Below are 18,971 nucleotides of genomic sequence, written 5' to 3'. Positions count from 1 at the left end.
CCTCAAATTCTTGCCCTGTCCCCACCGTCCAGCAGCTCCATCATTGCGTCTCTTGGTCACATGACCACCACATTTGCAGAGCTTGCCTTCTAAAGAAAAACAGAGTTCATTATCTAGTTGTGTATTTCCAAGACAGGGAAGTTTTCCTTCCCAAAAGGTCTGGCAAAGATCTTCTGTTGATGTTAGCACTGATTGGTTTACATGTGTTCATATTTTTGAGACAATCACAATGACAATTGGGAGCAGGGGGTGGGGAGTCAACAGGTATTCATATTTGTCTGTTGGCAATCTGGGGTCCTTGCTGGGTGGTAGGTTTTAAGTCTAACCAATTTAGACAGTTTGAGACTGGGGAGGAGGGGATTATGTGTAGAGGGAAACCAGTGCATTAGTTTGCCAGGAAAGGGTGTTTAAATGCCTACGGCCAACAGAGCTTTCCAGGTCCTAGTTCTAGTGATGTGATTGTGGTGTCTGGCATCACGCAGAACTCACTGCCAAAAAAAAAAAAAAAAAAAAAAAAAAAAAAACCCAGATCTGTGTATTATATAGAGAGGAGCAGTGCCAGTAATGTTTTGTTTGTTTAAGGTTCAGGGGTTTTTTGTTTGTTTTCCTGGTTTAGAACTAATAAGAGAACATGGATCATCTTAAAATGAAATTAAGGAAAAATAAGCCAGGTATGGTGACACACATCTTTAATATACCTGGGAAGGTGGATGCAAGCAGATCCCTGTGAGTTTGGTCTATAGAGCGAGTTCAAATCTAGCCAGGACTACAGAGTGAGAGAGACTCTTATATATTTTTTTTCTTTTTTCTTAATTAAGGGAAAGTGTAGTAAACAATAGCATTATCTGTAACCTCTGGATTAGGAATATAGAAAGTATTTCTCTGATAACAGCACACTACAGAACCTATACATCCATTGAACATAAATGACCACGCATTCCCTACCCCCCAATTTGGATGGTATTTGGGTTGCTCTATAGTTTAAGGAACACACATTATACCAAGAACAAAGACATTTCATTATATATATTTACATGCCATACCCTGTAAGGCCTCAATGATTGGGAAACAGACCACTAGTTAGTTAGTTAGTTAGTCCCTTACTTGGAGCACCATGGTCTTCGATGCTAATTTGAGAAAAAAGTTCAAACTCTTTCCCCAAGAACCACAAATACACCCCAAGACAAACCTTTCTAAGAAGAGCTAAGTTGTACTGATCCTTGCTTTAATTTCAACTTCACTATGCAACAAGGGTGGCATGGCCTTGCGTGAAGAGCAGGGCTGTGTCACAGCATGAAAGGAGAGGACATAGTGGCATACCACAGAGAGATGGGAGACTCGTTTCCTTTGAAGGCAAACATAACTTTAGCAAACACCTTGATAACATTTGCAGTATCGCTGGCAAAATAAATTTCATTCATAAATATGTGTGTATGAATATATATGTATAAATATATGTAAATAATTCCATAAATTAGGCATTATTACTATGGCTCCACTCCCCAGATGAGGGAGGTAAATATATTAACTTCCTATCAAGTACCCAGACATGCTCACACAGGATGGACCAGCTGCAACATCTGTGCCCTCCAGAGCCACACCACTCTTACTGTGTGTCTCATGGTATCAAAATTCTCAGGACTAGGTTTACACCATGTAAACTTTGAGGGATCTGTAAGCATAAATTACAGATGTTTCACTTGGAAGATCTATCCATCTTCCAAGAAGAAATGATCTGAGCAAATAAAAATATTTGTCAGAATAAAATAAATACACCTTTAAAGCCAATTGCTACGCAGGATATTCTTTTCACAGAGATAGATAACACTTATCATTTGGAATGGTTTATCTTCACATACAAGGAAAAACTACCAGAGAGGGATTTGCACCAGTTAAAGCTTTGAAAAGAAACACTGTTAAGTGTTACAAAGAGAGGATAACAGTAAATGTGAATGAAGTCAACACAAACTAAAGGCTCTTATATGTCTTTTTAATGAGCAAGTCTGTGGAAGCTTCAATCTGACCTGTAAGAACTGGAGGGTAAAGACCCAGTTAAGTGGCTGGTCCAGGCTGGGGGTTGACTGACCTCCACAGCTGCCAAGAAACATCTTAGTAACAGCCTACCAGCTGTGGTCATAACAGCTGTAGGTCTGTATCTACCTAGTTCCGGGTATCCAAACATAAGCTAAAGTAAACCTGTGTCCCCACTGAGTCTTTTATTTTGCTGCATATTTCAATACAACTTAAACTCTCAGGCAAGCAAAGGGGACAAAGAAATTAAATCAATAATCTCTTTCCCAGTACATAAGCTCCACTCTCCCCTAGTCCTATGCACTGCTATCTCCAGATGTTAAATTCCCCTAGATAATATTTGCTCCGCTCACATGCTTTGCTATAAAAATAGCATACAGTAAGACAGCAAAATGGAAAAACTGATGTCAATGGAGTAAATGTATGGTCTCTGACCTATCTTCTATTTAATGAGTACAGGATAATTTCACCAAAGATAAATTTCATTATTTTGAAAAATTCTTCCTTTTGCCAACTTGAAGACTTTTTCTCTCTTAAATAGCCAGCCTATTATTTCTTGAGATACTGTAGTTTAAACTTTATTAACTAAACATAGAAATAATCTCAAAATTCTAGTTGCTGCAATATCTGTCATTGTATTATCCATATCTACCATGCTCTGGGACCTAGAACCATAGGGAACCTATTCTACAGTATTTCCATAAAGGGATTTTAACAGTATTTTGCAAAATATACAATGGACAGTTCTGATGGCTTTCAGCCTCATTCTGACCTGGAGTTTCCAATTTCTGTAGGAATCTACTAACAGGCTCTCGTTCACTTATCTAGCAGGTAGCAGCTACCTGCTCAAGAACAGAAAACCCCTGGGGGCAGGGCACATTCTGTAGATCCCATGCCTCACACCTAAGGAAACTCACCAACTATATTCTTGGACTTCCCAACTTCCCATTCCTCACACCTAAGAAACTTACCTACTCTGTATTCTTGGACTTCCCAACTTCTAGGCACTAGTGACTACTGGCTTGTCTGTGCACTAGACATGTTCAGATAACAGTGTCTAACATGACAATCTTTCCAATGCTCAGAACTGAACTCTCAAGAAAATTCTTGTCCATTTCCATTCTTGTCAAAGAATGCAGGACTCTAACCAGGTACCCAATAAACAGAACCAAACAAAAGAACGGTAGTCTGTAGCCCAAATTGAAAAGTATTCATATTTCCACATTAATGTCAACATGCGCAAACTTGACAATTAGATTTAAGACATTGAAACCCACACTGAACTCTTAAGTCAAAACCTGGGTCCCGGGTGAGTATTAAGTCTCCCCTGCTGGGAGGGACATCTTTACAGAAGGTAACATTTGTTTACCAGTAGACATACACTGGGGGTCATCCTATTCCACTGACAATGCAGAAAAGCAAGAGTTGGCAGAGAATTCACTTGTCCCCAGGTTGAATTTGTTCATTATCAGGCCACACCCAAACAGTGGTACCAGTGTCCTGGATAAGCGGAAATGCATTTGAATGGCAGTTAACAAATCATGGGAAATGTGCTTAGAACTCCCCACCCCCAGCAAACAATCACATCAATAATAGGTTTCAAAATTCCCACTGAAGATCCCTCCTTTGCCTAGGCAGTCCTAGGCAAGTGGAGCCCTTTTTAAAAATCAGATTTCAAATGGTGGCCATTACAAGACATTAAATCTTGAATTCTGCATGTGATGAGGCCTATGTCGTTCTGAGTAATGAATGAGACAGAGATCATGGATGGCCTCAAGAGTTGCTGCATTTCATTGGTTAAGGAGGTTCCTGTCCAGTTCACTGACTGGTTCCTTTTGGCTTGGAACTGGCGAGTTACAAATGTAGCTGCCTGTTTTTCATCCTATCTAACCCTTGATTTGATAGAAGATAAGAGTAGAGTGAAAGAGTAATAGGAGGAGAAAGGGGGGATTTCGGAGGTGAGGGTTGACTGATACTGGCTTGTGACAATCAAAAACCAAGCTGATGGTAGAAAAGCCATCCTGGTAAGAACAGGAAAAGAAACCTTAAAGATACTTTAGAAATGGAAAAATCCATTTGTGGCTTCCACAGATCCACATTCATATGTATTTGAAGAGGTGGAAGGAACTGGTTGAGTGGCCAATCTTTTACCCGCTCAACAAACATTTCCCCCTCATATTGACTTGAAAAAGATACCAAATGCATTTCCAATATAAACTGCTTTGCTTATTGAACAGAGTGCATTTCTCTTGTCACTTAAAATGGATGGGGAAAGGGGCTGACAAACAGAAGGTACAATGAATTTACCATTAGCCAGATAAAAACAAAGACTAGAAAGGCTCTCTTTGTCTTATTTCCCAGACATCCACTTACATCACCTTCCTTTAGCTGTTTTAGCAAAGCAGAAGTGCCATCTGCAGACCCCACACATCACTGCAACTACTACACGTCAGTGTTAAAGAGTTTTGATTTTAATAAAGAAAATCCGTTTTCCACATTAAATGAGCACTGTTCCACTTCTAAGGCTGATGTGGACGTAAAACAGTCGATTATTGCTTCCAAAGTTAAGCAGGTGCAACCAACACAAGACAGAATCCAGGCAAAACCCACTGCACCACAGCAGTTACAGAACCAGCCTTATCCCTCCCAAGTTTATACAAACGGAAAACCCATCTCTCAGAGGAATAGCCTGTTACCAAGCAACTTAACTTCTATACATGTTCAAATATATCCAGACGCCATGATGTTACTGTATTGAATGGCAAAAACTTTTTACATGTTAAGATGAACAAAACACAACTGGAAGGATTTCGTGAGATGTTCTATCAGTGTAGTGCTTTGCCAAATACAGAAAGAAAGAAAGAAAGAAAGAAAGAAAGAAAGAAAGAAAGAAAGAAAGAAAGAAAGGAAGGAAGGAAGGAAGGAAGGAAGGAAGGAAGGAAGGAAGGAAAAAATTTACAATGTCACTCCAAGAGTACTTATATTCAGTATTAAAAAATGAAACTCAACAACCCTGCAATATTTATTTTCCAATCCCTAGAACTGCAAAGAAAGGCTAAAACATACATGTTGGATGTGAGTTAGTACAGAAGCACCAGAACTCTTAAAAAGTTTACAAAACTTCTCTAAACACAGAGGATGTGTCTCCTTATGAACTACATTCAGTCTGTGGAAAGACACAGTACCACAAGGTCAGTAATATTCAAGAAGTATCTGAACTGCTTCCAACTTTTAACAAAACAGCAAATACTGCTTTTAGATTTTTATACAAACCACCTAAATTTTAGGTTCAGATTTTATTTGTTGCCTCATCCCACAAAGGGCAGCATGAACATTTCATTTGTTTATGTCACATTTGAAGTGATTCCATACATGAGGATTTGATGTATGTCACATACAATAGGTATCTAATGCCCTCAAAAAAAGTTTATTGGAATTTTTTCAAATATTCTGCTCCATGTTTAGGCAACAGTTGCTATTGTGAAGTAAAAAATAAATAACGGAATTTCATTTCTTGGTTTACAAATCAAAGCTATGATAGTGAAGTGTTCTAAAACCATGTGGTCAATGAAGGTAAGAAAGCAGATAAATGCTTGTATTACTCTAAATGTACTGACCCAGTTATCTTGAATGACCTGATTAGCTTGAGGAAGGGACTGGGCCGGGTCCCCTAGTTCTGGGGAATCTCACACCTAGGTTTGCTCTACACAGCTTATACAAAATTACAGAATCCACACTGCTAACACGAAATCGAGAAAATGAGCCCTGAATGACATTAATGTTCATCTTTGCTGTTATTAAAAAAAAAAAAAAAACACACACACACACACAAAAAAAAACAAAAAACAAAAAAAAAGACTGTTGTGCTTTTCACAAATCTAATGTAAATTTTTGTGTGAAACATTTTATTTCTGAATTTCTTTGGAAGGAAAAAAATAAAGACTGAAAAGATACAACAGGAGTAAGACTGTAAGGTAACAGTACACATACAACTAGCCAGAGGTCTCTTTAATTTAAAGGAAACTGTCATCACATGCCAGATATTTATACAGAGACACATAAACGGACAAAATCTCCTCCCTAGAAGCCATGTTATTCCACGATAGGATTTCACAGCAACCAGGATAAATATCAATGTCCTATACAACCTGCCTGGTTACCCATTGAATATGCTTTAAGAATTAAAGTACATTATTGCCATTGTAGCCTACACATTGTACTTTCGGGGAAATGTGCTTACAAATAGTTTGGTGACTGGCTCAATGAGGACTATTTACAAAGGTAGCCATTTCTGTTAGCAATAAATAATCCTGGAATCAACAGAGACGGTCTTGCTCATGCACACCCTGGACGGTCACATGCTACTGAATATGTACACAGAGCGGCTGCGTGACAGCTCTTCTGCAGAGTCAAAGTGCGGTCCTCCTCGCCTCAGGCTCCCGTCAGTCTTGCTTCTGGGGGATGCATCCTTCCATCTCGACCACCTCGGGCCATCCTTCGTACTTGTTCGTGTCCTTATTGTTCTTTATGTGCTAAGGGAACACGATGACGATACATGGCATTAAAAAAAAAAAAAGTTTGTGATCTCCTCACATCGAGTAACACAACCCACCTATCCTCATTTCAGTGACGCACATGTCAACAATGAGGTCACGTAACATTTAAGACTCTAAATATTAAACGGATGATGACCCTTGGGGACAGAGAACTATGTGACAAACCATAAAAAAAAAAAAAAAAAAAAAAAAAAAAAACCCTACTTTTAAAGAACTGTTTTGTCAGAAACTTTATATTCTATTTGAACTCTGAGACGTTTGCAGATTCAGCTGGTTCTAGTATCAAAGTAGAACTGGAATGCTTAATAACTAGAGTCCTTTAAAAGGCCCAAGTCTGATAACACATTGGTGTATAAGAAGGAAATCATTAAGTTACTTTGAAGCTTTTTAAGAAGTCATCATTATTTTAATTACTTACTGAGAACATATTTAAAAAAAAACCTATCTGGACGTATTCAGTATCAGTTTGGTCTAATTTTCAAATAGCTAGCATGAGAATATTATATGAGAAAGTCTCACTAGTTGACCCTCGTCCATTAGTTATGAATGCCCCCAGACACTAACCTGTTCGAAGGGGCTCTTTGTCTTAATGCCCTTCCCACCACAGAAGACCCAGTTATCTCGGAAACCAAGGCTGGTGATGGAAGTGCTCCCCAGCTCAGCAATGAGCCGCCGTGCTTCATCCGTGAGTCTGCAAGAGAAGATGAAGCAATAGACACGGGGGCACTGTGTTTTCTAAATACTTACCAAGAGAGTTACTGAATATGATGTGAAAACATTTCAAATTATATCAAAGAATATTTTTAAAAAATAGATTCGGGGAAAAAAAATTTCTACAACAACATTCCTACTTGAGTTTTTTGGTGATGAAAGACAAAGTCAAGAAGTTAATTAGAGAGCATCTGTTAAACATCTGCATTGCCTAGCGACTGGTCTTCCCTTAGTTATTTCTAAGTACATTCATCAGAAGGAGAGAGCGCGGCCCTGCTAACCGACGTGTACCCGGGTTATATCCAAGTCTTAAGCAACCAGTGTCTCCATCCACTCCACCAAAACTCCACCCGAACAGAGCAGAAGTGAGCGCTGAGCAATTGCTAAAGGCCGCTTAGCACTGTCTTTTATTTAAAACAAATCTTGAGAAGACGTCTATAAATTGTACTTTAGTTATTTAATTAAAATGGCCATAAGGGCCGGGCAGTGGTGGCGCACGCCTTTAATCCCAGCATTTGGGAGGCAGAGGCAGGCGGATTTCTGAGTTCGAGGCCAGCCTGGTCTACAGAGTGAGTTCCAGGACAGCCAAGGCTATACAGAGAAACCCTGTCTCAAAAAGCCAAAAAAAAAAAAAAAAAAAGGCCATAAGGGCCCACATGAGAGCCAAACATTTGCCCAGGAGGCAATAACACAAGTCAGCCTCTAGAGAAACCCTCAACTGATAGATGCCATTAGAAACATTTAGATGCCATTAGATACATCCACGTGTATCAGCTAAATGGCGAGTGATTCCCTCTCCTGTCTCACAGAGAGCAGAAAGGAAGCAGATGAACACTAGCTGCAGAGCCAGAAAAAGAAAACTAGGGGCCAGGTACCCCAGTTATTTGACATGAAGTCCTATGGTATGCAAACAAACAAAATCACCACCATCACCAAACCCAACCTCTATAGATGATTTAAATATATCTGCCCTGCTAACACCAAGGCAAAGTGAAAGCAGGACGACTGGAGAGGATGGCGCTGATTCATGCAGGAGCAGACCTCAGCTCTCTGCCTTAGTGGAAAAAACAAAAACAAAAAACAAAATCCCCCAAGGTCTTAAACTGACGTCACGTGACGTAGCCTGCATTTAAAGAGGAGCTTTATGAAATATGAAACACAATGGATCATTCAGCTTTCACAAGTGATACAAAGAATCACAACCGCAGGACAGGGGGAACCATTTTAAACATCACTTGGGTAGGGTTGGTACCCTGGAGCAAGTTCACCAGAATCCGTGCAAAAATGAGCAACAACCTCTGGAATACGCAGCATCTCCGACCCACTTCTGAACGACACAGTGTGAACAAATGAACTGAAGAGGAGTATAACATCTGTGTTCAAAAGGAGCCCATGAAAATCAATAATGATAAATAATTAAATAAATGTTGAAAGGGGCTGGCAAAACAGAGCAGTGGTTAAGAGTTTGTGTAGCTCTTGGAAAGAACTCAAGGTCAGTTCCGGGCTCCCACAAAGGGTGGTTCACAAGCACCTGTAACCTCAGCCCTAGGGGATTCTCTGAGGGTACCTGCATGCATACACACACACACACACACACACACACACACACACACACACACACACACAAAAAACAAGCATACATGCACACCTTCCTTTAAACAATAAAAATAAAAAATGAAAGCCATGCCATCTGAGCCTCTGGGAAGCCCTGCAGGTTGGCTATGTGTTCTACTTTCTGGCTACTTTTTAAGACTTCTTTGCCTCTATCAACACAATCTGATGAGCGGTCACACTGGAAGAATAAAATACATTGCAATGTGGATGGCAGGCCGTAGGCTCACGGCGTGCCAACATGGCTGCCTCCTCAGAGAGCCACAGAGCTCCATTCGTATTTATTCCTCAGAAAAAGTACAGTTTACAATCTTAATAAAACAATGAATGTAAAATTCACAAACAACAGTAACATCTGTTGCCAAGAGAGTTGATTATCCAAATGCAAGTATGTTCCCCTATTTAAAAAAATAAAAAGTAAAATTCTTTCCTATCAAAGAGTTTATATGAGCACACGAACACACACACACACACACACATACACACACACACACACACACACACACACACACACACACACACACGTCAATCATCTTTCTGTTCTTTTGAATTTTACCACGGACCATTATGACTCATATGGATAAACCAAGCCAACTTAGCCAGACAGCTAGAATTAACTAGACTTCACTAACTTCTTCATTTTCCATGGGAACATTACAATGTTCTTGTGCAGAAGCAATCACCATAAAAGACCTGAGCCCCCTTAGAAAGGCCTGCCAGCAAGGCTGACATTGTTGGCATCAGACACCAGGGTCTGAGGCGAGCACCTACCCTTTCCGGAACTGTGCCTGTGGTGCACAGATGACATCATTTAGACTGAACATTTGTTATGTAGGTAACTGCAACTTGGGGATAGGTAACATAGAGGGTGGTCATGTGAGCAGCTTCCAATCAAAGTGCTGGGCATGGAGTAATAAACTCCCTGGGTGACAGCATTTATATAGGCTGTCTTCATGTATGACTGGATCATTCGAGCATGCCTAGTGCGACTCTGCTGGGAGAGCAACTCTTGTGGTGCGCGGAGAAATGGCTGAATGGGTGAAGTACTTGCTCTGACAGCACAGGACCTCAGTTTAAATCCCTGGCACTGCCATGAAAAGGGCACGCATGCATGGCTACATGTCCCTGTGACCCCAGCATTGGGATGGCAGACAGACTGAACCCAAGAGCTCATCGGGCAGCCAACCTAGCTCAACTAGGAAGCTTTCAGCTCAGTAGGAAACCCTGTTTCAAAGCAGTAAGTCAGCAATACAAAAAGACACCCAAAGTCCTGCTCTAACCTCCACATGAAGGCAGGTACTTCTGTGCATATACCACACAAATGCGCGCGCACACACACACACACACACACACAGAGAGAGACAGAGAGACAGAGAGACAGAGAGAGAGACAGAGAGAGACAGAGATTTTTTTTAATTAAACATAAAAGGACTTTGAAAACCTGTCCCTGATTCCCTCCAGCCTTTCCCCCTGGATTCATGTCCTTGCTGGTACTGCTGTCTCCTTGTTCCTGAAACAAATCATGGCCATGAGGATCAAACCCCAACACCTGTGTCTATGTCCAACTATAAAATCACTTCCCAATGACTTGCACTGCTTTCTGATCTTCCTATGTAGAGTTTGTGGGCTGTTCCAGTGTTTCTTTTTGTTCTATTCTATTTTAAGCAAAGGGTAATTCTGTATTTCAGAAGGAAGTTTAAACGAATGCAAAACTGCCCGAGTAAAAACAATGTAATATACACAGGTGTCTAAATGTAAAGCCCAGAATAATAAAACCAGCATCAAATTTGGAGATACAAGATTTTTGTTCTGAATGAAGAATTGAGAGCATGTTGTGTGTTCTTAGTACTTACTAATGGCATTACTAGCTGAGTACTTCTAAAGTGATGTTGAGAAAGCTCAGGAGATGCCTGGTTGCTAAGAGTGCATGAAGACCTTGTTTTAAGTCTCAGCACCTCCATGAGAAGGCAGTGAGGCCACATACATCTGTATCCCAGGATGATGCTGAAGCTTGCTGATGGATAGCCCAGTGGAGAAATGATGAGTTCCAGATGCACTGAGAGACATGCCTTCAAGGAATAAGCAGAGAGCAACAAAGAGCAAGAAGAGGATACCCGATGCCCTCAGGAGCATACACACCTATACAACCTGTGTGGTACACACATGCACACACACACACCACACACACACACTTTTAAAATTTTATTTTGGGGGTCAGCAGGATCTCTCAAGAAGATAAAAGCTCCTGACACCAACATGAAGATCTGAGTGTGGTCCCCAGAACAGTCATGGTGGAAGTAAAACAATCAACTCTGGCAAGCTGTCCTCTGACCTCCACATGCACACCATAGAATGCACACCATAAATAAGTATAATACATTTTTAAAAGGATTATACTGAATCAACTATTTTAGAGAAGACTTCTTTGAAGGTAAATAGAAAACTTTCCAATACTACAGCAGGAGAGAAGCAAACAAAGCAAGGAGACCATGTTTTCCTCAAGACATCCTAATGTGGCAGAGGGTCTACTTGAAACAAACACTGGTGTAACAGGGCACCAGATCTGAATAGGCCCCAAGTCCTTAGCACAACTGACTCCATGATGGAAGTAGCATCCAAGTTGCAAAACTCAGCATACAGACAGTGCTACTTGCCAAAACTAAAACGGATACCTTATTTGTCAAAGCCCATAGTTCTGGGAAAACCTCTAAATATATTAACCTTGCCTTTTGGTTTCTGTAGTTCCCTTCTGGATGACTGTTCTTGTTTTTGTTGTTTTTGTTTTGTTTTGTTTTGTTTTGTTTTTGTTTTTGTTTTGTTTTTTTGTGAGTGTGTTTAAAAACTCACCACGAGTAAGGCTCAGAGCTACACTGGGATCCTGAACACCCAATGTAGTTGCGGGCTGGCTAATAAGGACTTTCTATTGGCTTGAACCCATGTCCAAGCAATCTTTTCTGGTGAATACCCCACAACGTAGAGAGGATGGACTAGAGATGAGAGTCTCCATCAGGCCCCATCTGCACTGGAAGAGGAGGTATATCCAGCAGGCCTACAACATCCAGCCGAGCCATGCCTCCAAAGCACGAAAGGAAAGGGGAGAGCTGGTTTTCTGGGATCAATTCTGATTAGCAGGGTAGAATAAACTAGGAAATAGAAATAACAGAAATTATGGAAGAAAACAGTCACATTCCTGTAGAATCTGAAGACTAAAAAATAGAAGACACAGGGGTCATCAAAGCCAGAGATGAAAGACAGCTCCCCAGAAATTCCTCTGAGAATGCAGTTCTTTAAAAGCAAGCAAACGTGGGCTTAGGAGATGGCTCTGTTGGTGGACACCTGCCAACAAGCTTAGTGACCTGAGTTTGGTCCCTGGGTACACATGGCAGTGGAGAACAGCTCCTAAAAGCTGTCCTCTGACCTCCACACATGTGACATACACCACCACCCCCCACACACAAATAAATAAAATAAATAAATGTAAAAACAAGCAAGCAAACAAACAAAACCAATAATTTTCACTATATAACAATCCAGGGAGGGGGTTGGTTTCTAAATTACTGCTGTCATAGCAAGGTACTTAATTGAAAACAGGAAAGCCTTTGAAGTATAAGGCAAACCACATTACTAAGGACAAAGCTTTTAGCAATATTATAGGAAAACCTTCCATGTCAGAATGAAACAGAACTCAAAACCACTAAAGAATTTCTGCTAGAAAGACAAAAGTAGTGGGAAAGTGTAACGAAGGAACCCTGATTTACAAAAAGAGTCTGATCAAGGCAACCTGCCCAAGGGGCAAGCATTGTTTGAGCAACAGAAAAAGGAAACAGTAACTCATCAAAGTCCAGGTAATGTAATTTAAAGTCAATTTAAGCCTCTAGATCTACATAGATCACAAACACAATTTGTTACATTGTTATAATTATTATAATCATTGTTGTAACCAATTGTTACAAACCCCTTATATACTCTAAGGAAGTGTCAATTGTTTTAGAAATGAAGACTGGAGATACTAAGCTGTTGTAAGTTTAGTTTCTAGGGGCCTCTTTTCTATAAATAATGCATTTTATTAAAAAAAATAACTTACTACTCTTTAAGTATTGTTGCTGCTGCTGGTGGTGGTAGGGTGTTTGTGTGTGTGTGTGTGTGTGTTTTCTCTCTTTTTAATTGGGTATTTTATTTATTTACATTTCAGATGTCATCCCTTTTCCCCATCCCCCCCAGAAACCCCCACCCCATCACCCACCTCCTTTTTGCTTTTATACCACTTTAATTACATGCATGTATTAAGATCAATTCTAGGTTGAGGGTCTAGCAATACAATAGATGCAAATGGTCAAGGAACAAGCAAGACAATAAACACGAATAGTCAAAGAACAAGCAAGGCAATAAACAAAGTTCCGTGATCACTGTTTCTAAAAGCATACTTAAAAGCCAGGAGTGACAGTTTTCACCTATAACTCTGGTTCCAATAGAACACATTCCAGTTCCTAACAAAAATCTAGACTGGGAGACCACAACAGCGCCACCTGTAAGAATAACAACGAAGGGAGACAAGCGGTGGGGAGCAACTGGAAGGGCACAGGCGCAAGTCAAGCCAAGTTAAATGACATCTCTGAAACTTAAGCTACGTGGCAGTGGATCAGGGTACTTAGTAATTAGTTTCCTCTATGAATTTCAAGTTAGCATCTGATAGCCCCAGGAAATAGCTGCTGTGAGTAAAATCACTAAGGGGCAGTGGGATAGCACACTTACTGAGGGACACTGGCAGCTGTCTGCAAAGCCATCCCTGCAATAGATTAACAGAAGAATTCTGTGAGCAACCAGGTCTCTAGTTTGGTGGCACACTGCCCTTGGTAAACATTTTTATCAAGGGCTTAAATTTAGGCACATGAATGACTTTGGAGCAAGTACAAAGCCTGGATCGTGGAAGCCTCCTAGGACACACGTCAGACTTAAGACCAAGCAGGCCCAATCAGTACAATCAAATCTAACAGGAATAAATGAATATAAAGTTCTTCATTTACATTAAACAAAATCAAGTTCTGAATGGAGGGGAAAAATCTGACATCAAAGGAAGAGATCTGACGACTTAACAATCTAACTTGACCAAAAATTCATGAGCCAAAAATGTGATTTGATTGCTTAGAGAAAACTAATATAATTCCAGTCTGCATGAATATTCAAAGAAATGTAATCTCTGAAACATGGCAAGTTAGCATCTCCGTTATAGCCAGTTCTGGCCAGACCACATCTGGAACACTGTGCTTAATTTGAGACACTCATTTTAACAGAGACAATAATGAACTAAAGGATGCCCAAGAAACACAGCCAGGAAAGGAAATGAATGAGAAACACAATATGATAAGAGGTTATGAAAGAGCTATGTGAACTGAGCCTGGAAGACTAAAAGGAAAACGTCAATCAGCCTCAAATACCTCAGTACTGGGTCACAAGGGAACACTTTAATTGTCTTGCTGTTCCATTTACCCCAAATAAGAAATGCTGAGCAGAATTTAGAGCCCACCCTGAGAAGACATCTCTTTACAGTCGCCACAGCTTCCAAGAGAAGGGAGTGCTGGCCTCTAGCAGGTGAGGAGCCCAAGGACCAGGGCTGAGATTTAGGAGACTTGCTCAGGCTGGGCTGGCTGGCTGCTTCAGCAGGACTTCAGGATACCCACAATGCAACCCTCTCAAGATGACATCATTATCTCATTAGAGTTCTGATTCCCATTGGGCTCAGTTAAGAAAAGCATGAAAAAAAACAAAGAAAGATCGTGTGTGTCTAGACACAAAGGGAGCCTTTATGTTAAAAAAAAAAAAAATGACACTATACACATAATACTCTAGCCAAACCAATACACAAGTTACTTTTTCTAATGAAGAAAGCTTAACTAGACTCCGTATACTATTTAGTTTACTATGTAAAACCAGCTGAATCTGCCAGTTACATTAAGCCCCACTTTACAGATTTAACAGTAATCATCGGTTGAACCGGTTAAAAATGTACAATGTCAGTGTTGCTCATAGAATGCTTTAAAAGAAGATAGCAGAGAGGAATGAAGCACATTCATTTTTACAAAACAGTCACAAGGCAGCTGAAACGGTGCCTTTGAGAAAAACAGAAAGGAAGAGGTTAACGGAAGAGGCTTAGGAAGGAACCTACGTCATCTTAAAACCTGATATAACGCAGGTGCTGTGAAGCTCCGGAAGTTACAAATGGGTTCTGAAAATACAGGAAAAGAGTAAAATCACTGCAAGAGAGAATATACTACCTATCTCCTAATTTGGAAATGGAAAAGTACCTCTTGAGTTTAAAAGTCTGAGAAACTCAAAGGAAAAGCCTACAGGCTCCACTAGGTACAAGCCACTCTACTCTGTGAAAAGTCAAAGACACGTTAAGCTGACAAAACTAAAAGCAAACTGTCTATAAAAACTGTATTATTAATACAACTGGTTTAATACCTTATATATAAAGGACTTTTATTAATCAATATAGGTCAACTTGAATGGTCATAAGATATTTTATAAAAGAAAATGCAAAAAAAAAAAAAAAAAAAAAAAAAAAAACCAAACCAAAAAGAACCTACCTGGTGAACACACACATAAGCCTAATTTCGCAAATAATAAAATAAGCTATTACACACACACACACACACACACACACACACACACACACACACACACACACACACACAATCTAGAACTGGAAACTCTAAAAAAATGTACATTCTTTTTTTTTTGTTTTTTTGAGACAGGGTTTCTCTGTGTAGCCCTGGCTGTCCTGGAACTCACTCTGTAGACCAGGCTGTCCTTGAACTCAGAAATCCTCCTGCCTCTGCCTCCCAAATGCTGGGATTAAAGGCGTGCGCCACCACCGCCTGGCTAAAAATGTACATTCTTTAACTCAATCTCACTTAAAATTTTTATTTTAAGGAAAGACAGGATATTGAGCATTTAAGATTATAAAATCATAACATACATTTTAAAACAATGAGTATGAATAATTAAAAAGGAATACTTAATATAGGAAAATATATATGAAAATAAAGAAAATGTGCACTAAGTCATCTGACATGGAAAGAAACTACAATGTTTTCACATGCTATCCCCGCACAGTGGGATGATGGGGCTTGTTTTCCTCTATGTGCTTTTCTACGCTTTCCAAATTTCCCCGGATACACAATACAAGAAAACAAGTCACAAAATCACCATTATCTGCTAAACTTTATGAGAAATATATAATATCCTGAGCTGGAGCGATGATGGCTCAGCAGGAAAGGCTGCTAACTCTCTTTGCAAGGGACCCAAATTAGATTCACAGTACCCGTGCATGTGAGGTGACTCCCCATGACCTGTATCTCCAGCTTCAGAGCTCACTGGCATTCACATGTGTGTGCACATTCGCACGCACGCACGCACGCACGCACGCACGCACGCACGCACAGACACTCATGCACGCATACAGGCACGCCTCACATCTCACATCTGCACCCTTGACCATTAGTTCCACTTTTAGAAATTAACCCTAAGGTTATAAACAAAGGCCCAAAATAAATAAATAAATAAACATACAAAAGAAAGTTTTAATGTTATTCATTAGAAGAAAACCTTGGCAGTTAAGGGGGAATTTTAACAAATGTGAGCCCATAGGACTAACTGCTGTGAGCCATAAAAATGCTACTTGAAGGATGTTAATCCAAAAAACAAGAGAATGTTAGAGAAAACCGTTTAGTGCTGCTACAACATAAAAGAACGTAGAAAATACGCATGTCCAACGTGATTCAAGATCCATCCTAACATATGAATGAACTTTATGTAAAGACAGGAAGAAAACGGGCTTTTTAAAAGCTGATAGTATTTATCTACAATTACCTTAGCTACTTAATAAGACTTTATTTTTCAATGAAAATATAGTGCTTTTTAAAGTATAAATTAGAGTTCCAAAAGTTGTGTTGGGCTTTGATTTTACGTACTTGGTTGCCCCATCATCGTACGTTGCCATTAACACGACTGTCCCATCTTGTATGGTCTTCAAAAACTCAATGAATGGGGCCACATCTGAAGAAAAAGAATGGAGAATGGTCAGGGATTTTCCTTGTAAATAATGGAATTACTATCACAATAATCTCTAAGAATTAATGTTATATGAAGTATCCATAAAACGACTAATTGTTTCTAATGAAAAGTGATGTCAGGTAAGATACATGAACCTTAGGAAAAGCTTAAAAACTCAAGTTTTTTAAGTTTACCTAGAAAACGAAAAACAAAAAAAGAATCCACTAAACAAAACAACCAAATTTCTTCCTTAAGGTAAGGTCTCTCTGATGCTGTGATTTATTTCTCTGCTCTGAATCATCTTGTGTTTTTCCTCCTCATATCACCAGAGCCATTAAAAAAAAAATCCATGGTAAATGTGTATAAAAGCACCATTTGTATAGTGAGGACCTCAGAGGCCTCTAAGAGGTATGTAACTAGGTCTACAGTCCATAGGAAGCCTGATGCTGAGGTCCATGTGAGGTTTTGGGGACCAGAGGGGATCATGGCCTTCAATGTGGATATGTGGGCTTCTCTGGGAAAAGTGAGCCCCGCTTACTCAGAGACATCTGTTAAAAAAAAAAATTGTTATATGTAAAAAGGCATATTTTAAAAAAGAGTTTCTAGGTCTATCATTTTGTAACAAACTGGGGGAAGGAACGTAGACAGTGACTAAAAGCCACACTAATTCTGGTCCTCTCATGTATCAAAGCCACAGGAACTTCACAGTAATCTAGGTCAGTGAGGGCAAACTGGTGTTGCCAGTCGGACTGGTCAGGTACTAAAGCATTTTCTCTCGTGAGCTCTTTGCAGGGTTAGCTTTCCTTAGAGACCACAAGTCTAAATCTACTCCGAAGCTGTGTTACCACAAGTGCTCTTCTTTTTTTTTTTTCCAACAACAATGATTCCAAGCACTTTTCTCTAATTGATTGGGTTTTTACAATAAGAGCATTTTTGATGCGGCACTGTAAACGCCAACAAGTCATTCCCATTGAAACGAAAAGATGACACTAAACTGCTATTATTTCTGAACCAGGAAGGGATTTTTGGCAGAAAATCAGCTTCAGGGATGGGCAGGGAGGGCAATACCAGGGCTCTGTTTACATGCCTGATTTCAACAGCTTCACGGAAGAGTTTCTGTGTTATAAATTATACTAAGAGCAATTATGCCCTCAGAATTTAAAACTGATGGGAACAGTGTAATTTAATATAGCTCTGACAGCTACGGAACATTCTCTAAAGCTTAAATAAATAACAAGCGGCATCTTATACAGAGACGAAGAAATATCAGACACATCATCTTGTCTTGAAACAGAACATAAATAACCAGCGGCCTGAGAGCTACCAGCTTATAAGGCATATGTAAATAGGCCAGGGAACCAAAAGGGAAGCTGGGGGTCGGCCTGCCTTCCTTAAAAATGAGGAGACCCTGTGCGCTTGAAAGATAGCTCAAAGGTTAGGAGTGCTTGCTGTTCTTCCAGAGGACTTGAATTTGGTCCTCAGCTCCCACATCAGGTAGCTCACAATGCCCATAACTCAAGCTCTAAGAGTCTGATGCCTCTGGCCTCCTCAGGCACCTGCATCTTTATGTGTATATACCTACCTGCAGACACACAACTACACATACCTACAATAATAAAAATAATACATTTTTTAAAGAAATCCTTCCCTTTGGGGTAACACTCTTTGGGGGGCGGGGGTCAGTGCTTTTTCTGCATGATGGTGACCTTGTCCTGTCCCTAGGACTCCCAAACACAGAAGGGACAAATATCTGTGGCTTGCTCTGAGTCCCACACGTTGCAAAGAGACGTCTATGCCCTCTCTCAAATGTTTGCCACTGTAGTAGCAGAGTCCAAAGGTAGAAATAGGATGAATTAATCTGATTATTGGTTTTCTAGAACCTGAGTTTACCTTATCTACTGAAGGCTCCCACTTTTGACTAATTTTTGAGATTCAAAAACCATACACAAGCCAATTCAATCAAAATTGTGAACTGGGGGGGTGGGGGGTGGGGGCTAGAGAAATGGC

The 18,971-nt window shown here is 40.0% G+C and overlaps 1 protein-coding gene across 2 annotated transcripts in view; it reads right to left on the bottom strand.

Annotated features, from left to right (window-relative positions):
- Positions 1 to 4,480: 4,480 nt before the first annotated feature.
- Positions 4,481 to 18,971, bottom strand: part of Fam3c (FAM3 metabolism regulating signaling molecule C) — a 50,963-nt gene continuing 36,472 nt past the window's right edge. For both annotated transcript variants that reach the window (XM_034519528.2, XM_076913660.1), the window contains 3 exons: positions 16,883 to 16,967; positions 7,152 to 7,278; positions 4,481 to 6,563 (listed from right to left, as the gene is read on the bottom strand). In XM_034519528.2, coding sequence (XP_034375419.1) covers positions 6,474 to 6,563; positions 7,152 to 7,278; positions 16,883 to 16,967 — 302 coding nt within the window. In that variant the 3' untranslated portion in view covers positions 4,481 to 6,473. The remainder of the gene's footprint in view (positions 6,564 to 7,151; positions 7,279 to 16,882; positions 16,968 to 18,971) is intronic.

Source organism: Arvicanthis niloticus, chromosome 15 (genome assembly GCF_011762505.2).
Source record: "Arvicanthis niloticus isolate mArvNil1 chromosome 15, mArvNil1.pat.X, whole genome shotgun sequence".
In the NCBI taxonomy this organism is placed as follows: domain Eukaryota; kingdom Metazoa; phylum Chordata; class Mammalia; order Rodentia; family Muridae; genus Arvicanthis; species Arvicanthis niloticus.
This window is presented reverse-complemented; position numbering and strand designations above follow the sequence as displayed.